Source organism: Carassius auratus, unplaced genomic scaffold (assembly GCF_003368295.1).
Source record: "Carassius auratus strain Wakin unplaced genomic scaffold, ASM336829v1 scaf_tig00214963, whole genome shotgun sequence".
Classification (NCBI taxonomy): Eukaryota; Metazoa; Chordata; class Actinopteri; order Cypriniformes; family Cyprinidae; genus Carassius; species Carassius auratus.
In genome coordinates, this window is record NW_020527884.1 from 254,116 (window position 1) to 264,665 (window position 10,550).

The 10,550-nt window shown below is 42.6% G+C and overlaps 1 protein-coding gene across 1 annotated transcript; it reads right to left on the minus strand.

The window, feature by feature from the left end:
- Nucleotides 1-4,666: 4,666 nt before the first annotated feature.
- LOC113093322 (gastrula zinc finger protein XlCGF8.2DB-like) lies at nucleotides 4,667-9,382 on the minus strand. Its single transcript, XM_026259138.1, has 2 exons — nucleotides 9,340-9,382; nucleotides 4,667-8,249 (listed from the first exon to the last, which is right to left on the minus strand). The coding sequence occupies exons 1-2, from the start codon at nucleotides 9,356-9,358 to the stop codon at nucleotides 7,288-7,290; spliced, it is 981 nt and encodes a 326-aa protein (XP_026114923.1). The 5' UTR covers nucleotides 9,359-9,382; the 3' UTR covers nucleotides 4,667-7,287.
- Nucleotides 9,383-10,550: the final 1,168 nt, after the last annotated feature.

The window sequence follows — 10,550 nt, forward strand, 5'->3', positions numbered from 1 at the left end:
CCAGGAGACCTGTATAAGAACACTGCACTCAACCTCCTCCAGCTCCAGGAGACCTGTATAAGAACACTGCACTCAACCTTCTCCAGCTCCAGGAGACTTGTGTAAAAACAATGCACTCAACCTCCTCCAGCTCCAGGGGACCTGTGTGAGAACACTGCCATCATCCTCCTCCAGCTCCAGGAGACCGGTGTAAGATCACTGCACTCAATTTACTCCAGCTCCAGGAGACTTGTGTAAGAACACTGCACTCAACCTCCTCAAGTTTCAGGAGACCTGTGTAAGATCACTGCACTCAACCTCCTCCAGCTCCAGGGGACCTGAGTGAGAACACCGCCATCATCTTCCTCCAGCTCCAGGAGACCTGTGTGAGAACACTGCCATCATCCTCCTCCAGCTCCAGGAGACCTGTATAAGAACACTGCACTCAATTTACTCCAGCTCCAGGAGACCTGTGTAAGAACACTGCACTCAACCTCCTCCAGTTTCAGGAGACCTGTGTAAGATCACTGCACTCAACCTCCTCCAGCTCCAGGAGACCTGTGTAAGATCACTGCTCTCAACCTCCTCCAGCTCCAGGAGACCTGTGTGAGAACACTGCCATCATCCTCCTCCAGCTCCAGGAGACCTGTATAAGAACACTGCACTCAACCTCCTCCAGCTCCAGGAGACCTGTATAAGAACACTGCACTCAACCTCCTCCAGCTCCAGGAGACTTGTGTAAAAACACTGCACTCAATCTCCTCCAGCTCCAGGGGACCTGTGTGAGAACACTGCCATCATCCTCCTCCAGCTCCAGGAGACCGGTGTAAGATCACTGCACTCAATTTACTCCAGCTCCAGGAGACCTGTGTAAGAACACTGCACTCAACCTCCTCCAGTTTCAGGAGACCTGTGTAAGATCACTGCACTCAACCTCCTCCAGCTCCAGGGGACCTGAGTGAGAACACTTCCATCATCCTCCTCTAGCTCCAGGAGACCTGTATAAGAACACTGCACTCAACCTCCTCCAGCTCCAGGAGACTTGTGTAAAAACACTGCACTCAACCTCCTCCAGCTCCAGGAGACTTGTGTAAAAACACTGCACTCAACCTCCTCCAGCTCCAGGGGACCTGTTTGAGAACACTGCCATCATCCTCCTCCAGCTCCAGGAGACCGGTGTAAGAACACTGCACTCAATTTACTCCAGCTCCAGGAGACCTGTGTGAGAACACTGCCCTCATCTTCCTCCAGCTCCAGGAGACCTGTGTAAGAACACTGCACTCAACCTCCTCCAGCTCCAGGAGAAATGTGTAAGAACACTGCACTCAACCTCCTCCAGCTCCAGGAGACCTGTGTAAGATCACTGCCCTCAACCTCCTCCAGCTCCAGGAGACCTGTTTAAGAACACTGCACTCAACCTCCTCCAGCTCCAGACCTGTGTGAGAACACTGCCCTCCACCTCCTCCAGCTCTAGGAGACCAGTGTGAGAACACTGCTTTCAACCTCCTCCAGCTCCAGGAGACCTGTGTAAGATCACTGCTCTCAACCTCCTCCAGCTCCAGGAGACCTGTGTAAGAGAACACTGCACTCAACCTCCTCCAGCTCCAGGGGACCTGTTTGAGAACACTGCCATCATCCTCCTCCAGCTCCAGGAGACCTGTGTAAGAGAACACTGCACTCAACCTCCTCCAGCTCCAGACCTGTGTGAGAACACTGCCCTCAACCTCCTCCAGCTCCAGGAGACCTGTGTAAGATCACTGCCTTCAACCTCCTCCAGCTCCAGGAGACCTGTGTAAGAACACTGCACTCAACCTCCTCCAGCTCCAGGAGACCTGTGTGAGAACACTGCCCTCAACCTCCTACAGCACCAGGAGACCAGTGAAAGATCACTGCACTCATCCTCCTCCAGCTCCAGGAGACCTGTGTGAGAACACTGCCCTCAATCTCCTCCAACTCCAGGAGACCTGTGTAAGATCACTGCACTCAACCTCCTCCAGCTCCAGGAGACCCAAGCCCTGCTGGATGTTGTGCTCACGATCAATAATCACATCTTTGCATTCAACTAATTTGCAGAAATCCCACTCGCTGTGAAATGGGAGCTACCAGACAACAGAGCATTCTGCATGGTCTTAAAGCCTCCTCTAGCGGCTACGTTCGCAATTCAAACAATGATTTGTAAAAATAATAGGAGTGACCCCGAATAGTCAGTACAGTACGGACGTACTATTACTTCCTCTACAGTCAAAAATCTGGGTGTTATATTAGACAGCAACTTGTCTTTTGAAAATCATAATTCCAATGTTACAAAAACTGCATTCTTCCATCTTAGAAACATTGCCAAGCTACGAAACATGTTACCTGTTTCTGATGCAGAAAAGCTAGTTCATGCATTCATGACCTCTAGACTGGACAGGTGGTTGTCCTGCTTCTTCAATAAACAAGCTACAGGTAGTCCAAAATACAGCTGCTAGAGTCCTTACCAGGTCAAGAAAATATGATCATATTACCCCAATTTTACAGTCTCTGCACTGGCTACGTATTAAGTTCCATATCAGTTACAAATTATCATTACTTACCTATAAGGCCCTAAATGGTTTAGCTCCTGCGTACCTAACTAGCCTTCTACCATGTTACAATCCATCACGCTCCCTAAGGTCACAAAACGCTGGACGCTTGGTAGTTCCTAGGATAGCAAAGTCCACTAAAGGAGGTAGAGCTTTTTCGCATTTGACTCCCAAACTCTGGAATAGCCTTCCTGATAATGTTCGGGGTTCAGACACACTCTCTCTGTTTAAATCTTGATTAAAAACGCATCTCTTTCAGCAAGCGTTATAATTCCGGACGGGGATGGACTGCTGCTTGCGAGGAGTGACTCTAGACCTGGCAGCCATAAAGGCAACTTCAACTTGTCCCTAATTACTCTCTGTCCACAGGTAAGCCACTGAACCATATGCCTGTTCTGAAGCATCACAGAAGACATGAATCTCATGCCTACAGGATGGATTATCCATCTTTGAGCTGAAGTAACATATGGGCAGAGATATCTAGTCCGTTCAACTCTTTCTCCCATTCACACCACAAGGTAAAGATGCTTGTGGGTTTTACTTGGGACTTGGAGCCATAACGTCTGTCTCTCCTCTTGGTTGATGAGTCAGGGGCATAAGTACCTGTTCTAGAAGTATCAATCTGAACTTGGCGCTCGTACTCCAACCAATACGCAAAGTCAAGAGGAGTAGGAACTGTTATTCTTGATGGGTGAACATACCTCTTGCAACTGGTCCTAAGCTTGTGTGTAAGTTTGCCTTGTAGCCTGGACACATGCGAACCACATTCAAATTCAGCTCACTCATGAACTTACAAGGAGGACAAATAGCTTGAATGCTTAAACATCTCCTGACCTGATGTTAGGACTTTCCAGAACTTCAGCAATATTCTAAAGAACATGCTTGTGTGGTTGACCATACATCATTTTCAGAGCTCGCATGGTATCTGTGTAGGGTCTCACAGGATTACAGTAAGAATCGGCTACCAAGGACCTGATATTTGAAGTGTTCAGTTGCAACTGCTGGGAGAAGGACATACAGTGCCATCCGCAGTCTCAAAAACTGTTTTGGGTCAGCTGACGTTATGACAGGTGTGTTAGGTGCTGGTCCCTGGTAAATTCTCTCTTGCATTTGTACCATTTTAGCTCTAGATGTAATCTCAGGTTGATGTGGTAGGTAGAACTCTCTTCTCAGGATAATGCCTGTGTATGAATTGAGGGTTGTCGTCAGAGTAACGAACAGCTTCAGCAGACTGTGATGACCTCCGCGGGAAAACACAATAGCTCTCACTAGCATGTGTTTTTTCTAACCTGGGTGATTCTGCCTTGTCAGCTGCTCACACTGGACAGATATGTGATGGAAAACATCCCCAGAACATGCTGAAGGCTCTCTCTGGGTAACTGATGAATGCTGGCTGTGTGTCGGTTGGGGGTTCTTAGTTCTTAGTAGAGGCTGACACTGGGGTCACGGAGCGGTGAGGAGTCTCTATTCCTGTGGTGATCTGCTAGATCTCCTGCTTTAATGTAGCATTCCTTGAGGCCTTGTTGAGCAGACAGGATATCGGGTAGGATGTGGCAATGTCGCTCACCACTGTCTCTCTTCATGTCTTTCACACATAGACTTAATGTCAGATAGCTGTTGGGCTTGAAGTTGAAACTCATCCTTCTCTGATTGTTTATCTGTCTCTTGCCATTCATCTTGAAAAAGCAGATCCAGATGTGCAGCTGGTACTGCTCTCTTCACATAGCCTGATCTAGGGATTTGATAATCTGCCAAATGTTTATGTGGCCTTATTTGGCGTCGAGGGCGAACACAGAAGGATCTGGCTTGGAATTGTATGTCATCTCTCTGCTGTGATTCACCAATCTGGCTCGGACCACCATTTGAAATATAGGAAGTTCGGAAGTGCATTATTTGGATGGGCTTGAAACACACCAGGCAGTCAGTTAGGACTGAATGAGCTGACTCTTAACTAAAGAGGCACCAAGCAATGTCTAGGTTCTCTTTAGTTTACTGGAGAATTTTGAGTATAAATGTGTGGTTCTGCAATAATTAAACAAGAAAATAAATTTACTGATATATACATAGAGGTGTTACACAAATATAAACACATCCATTTGAATAATGAAACACTAATCAAATGAACATAGCAATGACATTAAGTATTCTGAACAGGTCTTAGTGTTAATTATTTGAATGTCCACAATAGAGTGCTATTAGCACGTGAATGCAGCTTAACCATGCATAAATGAATAAAAGCAAGCAGCAAACATGATAATCGTTTTAAGCATGATAATAATCATCTCCAAATAGCCGTACGTACAGCAATAATGGTGTGCAATAAACATCTCGTACTGAATCGGAACGTAGTAAAACTTAGAAATACACTTAATAGGAAGATTAATGCAGTCAGGATGGTAATCGACAGCTCTTATGAACTGGAAAAAATGGACGATTTTTCACAGAAAATATAATCTAAACTCAGTTTTCCACATGCACGCACACAGTAACCCAATATAAATCACAACTTAATGGCAATTCAGTGTGGATTTATAAGTATTAAAAGTCTGAAAATGGCGGACTTTCCACTCTCACACAAGTGACGCAGCTGCTGTCCACTTCTTCAGAAGCACGGGATGATGTGGTAGCATCGAACACTCTGATTGGTTGGGATTATCCGGGACATTCAAGAATATTTGGGCCTTTTGTACAAACACAGCTCATTGGCATTAAAAGGAACCTGCACTGAAACCACTCACTCAAAAACAGAGCTGTTTTTGACGGTAAAAATTGTCTCTACAATTGAGAAATTTTATCTAAAGAATGTTATAGACTTTTTATTAAGACCCCAAAGAGTCATAACAACTTGTGGAAAATGGGCATCCGATGACCCCTTTAAAATGTGAGTCTCAAGGTATCCTTTACGCAGGAAACACTTTCCACACTGAAAGCAGGTTCAGTTCAGTTCATTTAATTTATTTCCCAAAGGCAATTTGGTTGCAGCAATCAAAAATTTCACATAAACAACGAAAAAACACAATACATTTCCTTCCTGAAAAATTATTACATCAATGTTTTGTCCACATTAAATAACCTTAGTTTCCACAAGCAACACAATCTTTGCCGCCCCCTCTTACACAAAACCTCAGTAATGGGAGAGAATTAAAATGTGTTATCAAACACAGTAGGGGTGGTCCGATTGTTAAGGCCGGGCATACACTGTGCGATTTTCATCCGATTTTGAGCTGAATTCTGACTCGTGCGATTCTTTTCTGGGTTGGTCCGATTTTCAGCATTTTCATGCGTCGTTTGTCGTGCAGTGTACAAGGGGAAACGAGAGGCAATTAACCTCTCCTGACCGGCAATCGGTTGGTCGGATGTATTTCTAACATTTTTTTTTTTTTTTTTGGCGTTTCAGCACACAGAATTGCGCATATCACCAAAGCAGTGCGTTTATCCCGGGAAAGCATGGTTATTCAGAAACCGCCACAAACATCCGGGTTCTGAGGGATCTCACGTGTTGATTCGGTTGATTCCTCACGTATAGTGTGAGCAGTCGAATCACAACTCAACGATCGGACCGTACAGTGAGCGCATAAATATCTTGAGCTTTGGCTTTATATCGCAAGCGATCTACTCGTACAGTGTGAGTTGGTACCTTGCCGAAATCGCACAGTGTATGCCCGCCTTTAGGCACATCTTGTCAATAAAGCCGGTTTTCTAATCAGCGGTAAATTCCATCAGGTGCGCGATTTCACAAAGAGCAGCTGTTACTACACAGAGCCATTGTTAACTGAAAAGATAAATAAATAAACTCTGAAAATGAATGTGGATTTGATCCTCGATCGGCATTAAACACTCTCAATACATAATCCATTAATGCTTGTTTGCTTATACTAAATAGATTTCATCCAAGAGTTAAAATCAATAGTCATCTCCTTAGTTTTAGAAACATTAAATGCAAAATATGTAAGATTACAATATCCCAAAACCACTAGAAGTGTTATATATTTTGCTGACTTGTGTACTTACATCATCCCGAATGTTTCAAAGAAAGTTTAAAACTAGTTACACGGACAGTGGCCATAGTCTCATTGTGACACCTTACTTCATTTACCCTCCATTTCTGGTTTTGTTTGGTAGAAAACATGGAAACACCAAAGACGCTTTAATGTTGTGTGTTTTAATAGACTGGTGATGACCGCACAGAGTAGCATTATAACAGGACTTTCAAACGTATCTAGAATGAGAAAACAGTGCTGCATTTCTCTCATTCGCACGACTGTAAGCAGCAGATATGATCAACTGTGGCTTAATAAAAGCTTTCAAGCTATATGTGTGTCACGTTTGTTCGTTGGCCTTGTTTCACTTAGACGGCTTGTTTTGAATATACGCCCTCCAGTGGTGAAAAATTACATATTGTGCCTTTACAGTATGTTTCAAGAAAGCATTCTGACACCACATAATAAAATCAAACCACAGGGCCAAACATGGAGTCCTCCTCACTCAACAAGCTAACGATTATGGAATTATAGAATGACTATTTCTAAAATCACTTTTACAGTCTTTGTGTACAAGATAAATAATAAGGGGGGAGAGGATACATCCTTGAGGTGATCCAGTTGATGACAGTCATTCAGAAAAACAGTCATTTACTTTAACTCCCCAAGGTGAAAGGCTTTTATGAAGAGTGGGTTACCAAATTAACCTTGCAATGTCCTTTCTGTGTAAAAGTTTTTCCAAACTGAGAGCAGGTGAAAGACTTTTACCCAGTATGAATAAACATGTGCCTCTTAAGGCTTGATTTATATGTAAAACACTTTCCACACTGAGAGCAGCAGAAAGGACTTTCTGAAGTGTGAGTTACCAAATGAGTCTTAAGGTCTTGTTTCAGTCTAAAACTCTTTCCACACTGAGAGCAGCTGAAAGACTTTATCCCAGCATGAATTAACATGTGCCTATTAAGATTACGGTTACATATGAAACGCTTTTCACAATGAGAGCAGCTGAAAGGCTTTATTCCAGTATGAACTGACATGTGGTTCTTAAGGCCTACTTTAGATATAAAACTCTTTCCACACTGAGAGCAGATGAAAGGCTTTATTCCAGAATGAATAAACATGTGATCCTTTAAGGATACTTTCCGTATAAAACTCTTTCCACACTGAGAGCAGCTGAAAGGTTTTATCCCAGTATGAATTAACATGTGCTTCTCAAGGCTTTCTTTGCGTGTAAAAGTGTTTCCACACTGAGAGCAACTGAAAGGCTTTATTCCAGTATGAATAAACATGTGATCCTTTAAGCTAGCTTTCAGTGTAAAACTCTTTCCACACTGAGAGCAGCTGAAAGGCTTTATTCCAGTATGAATTAACATGTGCTTCTCAAGGCTTTCTTTGCGTGTAAAAGTGTTTCCACACTGAGAGCAGCTGAAAGGCTTTATTCCAATATGAATAAACAAGTGATCCTTTAAGCTAACTTTCCGTGTAAAACTCTTTCCACAGTGAGAGCAGATGAAAGGTTTTATTCCAGTATGAATAAACATGTGATCCTGTAAGCTAGCTTTCCGTGTAAAACTCTTTCCACACTGAGAGCAGATGAAAGGCCTCTTGACTTCTGTTGTTTTAATCCTGCAACTCACTGATTTTTCTCCATTGACATCATGATCTTTCTGATCCTGATATTTCTCCTCCACCTCATTCAGATCTTGCCTTTCTTCTTTCATTAGGCCTATAAAAAAAGAATGAAAAACAAATGGCAAATTAAAAAAAATAAGAGGATAAAATATTTGTGTACAAAAGCTATATCAAAACTGTCCTTTGCTAACTAAAATCACTGCATTATGCTGACAGGTCAATAGATGGTGATATCACTTTGTAGAGAAACACTACACACTGACAGCTCCAGCAAACAAGGTTTGTTTTTTGATCACTTTCTTTAACAATTTAAACATATTCATATCATTGGGAGAAACAATGTTAGTTTCGTCACTGATTCACACACGTATAAACACTTGAGACAAATAAAATCTGACTGAACTTGAATAATTGCACATCACAGATTAATATTAGACATGCAATCTAATAACATAAAAACAAAAGAAAATACTGTTCTCTACCTTCCACACAGAGTAATTTTGCATTTTATGCTGAAATTCTCATCACCACAATGTATCTAGCTATGTCTGAACTCAGACTTAAACAAATTAGAATTAAAATATTCTGAGAAAAGTAAATGGATATTCTGCTAGATTTTTTTCACACTAGAGAAAAATGACAGACTGAATATTCATGTATAATATTAACGTTACAATAGTCGAAAAATAAAGTGCCCATGACTGATGAACTCATCCTCCGCAACATTTTTTGAGAGCCATTTATACACTTTTTTTTTTAAAAGATAAATCTTGATTTTAAATTATGCAACACGTGGCAGAACTTTCAAAATAGCACCTGCAGGTAGGCAGATCTCTTCATATTGTTAAAGTTAAAAATTCTCTTGTCAGAAAGTGTACGCGACAAATTGATATCATTGCCGAAACGGGTAGTTTTACACATTTTGAAAAATGTTACATTCAAAAATTTCATATACTTCATTGATGTCTGATTAAATACATTGAGTAAAAAAATGGCTACATTTTTGTTTTAAAACTTGATCTGCATTCAAAACACCCACTAAAAGAGTTGCGCGATAACATGCATCATCACTACAACACACCCTTTATGGCATTAGTTCTGGCTTTTGTTCACACAGGACTCATTCTGGGACTGAACCTAGATGGTATGGGGTTGCAGGAGTGCATGTGACATGGGCAGCTTACACATCTGGAAAGGCACCATCAATGCTGAAAGGTGTATCCAAGTTCTAGAACAACATATGCTCCCATCCAGACGTAGTCTCTTTCAGGGAAGACATTGCATTTTCCAACATGACAAAACCAGACCACATACAGCATCAATTACAACATCATGGCTGCATAGAAGAAGGATCCGGGTACTGAAATGGCCAGCCTGCAGTCCAGATCTTTCACCCATAGAAAACAGTTGGCATATCCTAAAGAGGAAGATGCGACAAAGTCCTTTGACATTTGAGCAACTAGAAGCCTGTATTAGACAAGAATGGGACAACATTCCTATTCCTAAACAGGGATGGGTATCGTTAAGGTTATAACGGTATTACTACTCTTACGATACTGCTTAACGGTCCGGTACTTTAACGGTATTCCTATCGGTACTTTGTGTTGTGTTAGGCAGTCGAAAACTTTGCATTTCTCTGTCTGCACATAATGCACTTTTGAAAGATGCTTTGACAGATTGCTTGTGTTTCCACCCTTACATGCAAAAATTTTGTTGCACTTACGACAACCAGCATTATCTGCATCAACTCTAGTGAAGTATAACCACACTTTGGAATGTTTTGCTGTCTCCCCCATCATCACTCTTTGTATTAAGCAGGAGTTTTTGTACTCTAAGGGGCCGTTTTACACGCGTCTAAAAACGCTAGGCGCGCCGCTTGCAGTTGCACTGCTACATACAGCGATCAGCTGTTCCATCATCTTGGCTGAGCTTCAACGTTGTTACGGAAAAGGTGAGGAAGTTACATGACCTGCTGTGCACTTGCGGCATTCTGAAAAATGAGCTTGTCGGACCGCGTGCGTGCCGCGACCGCGTCGCTTCCATTATGAGCGTGCATACCACGCACCTGCATTTGAAATAACGAACTTGAGCGCGCAAAAGACGCGATATGTGAACAGCGCCTTCGTGTGTGTGTGCGCCGTGCTCGTTCTTGTTGTGTGTTTGTGACTGACAGACAGCCTCCGCGGCGAGTATGAGTGATCTCGCAGATCTCACAGACAAATGTCTTAATATCGCAAATTAGAAATGTTTGGTAAGATAAAATGTGACGATAACATCAATAAGCAAATCTTTTCGCCATCGTCACTCTTTATTACTAAGCGAGAGTTTTCATACTGTTATGTCTGTGGGTGTGCCCCGCTCGTTGTGGTGTGTGTGTGCGTGTGTGTGTGTGTGT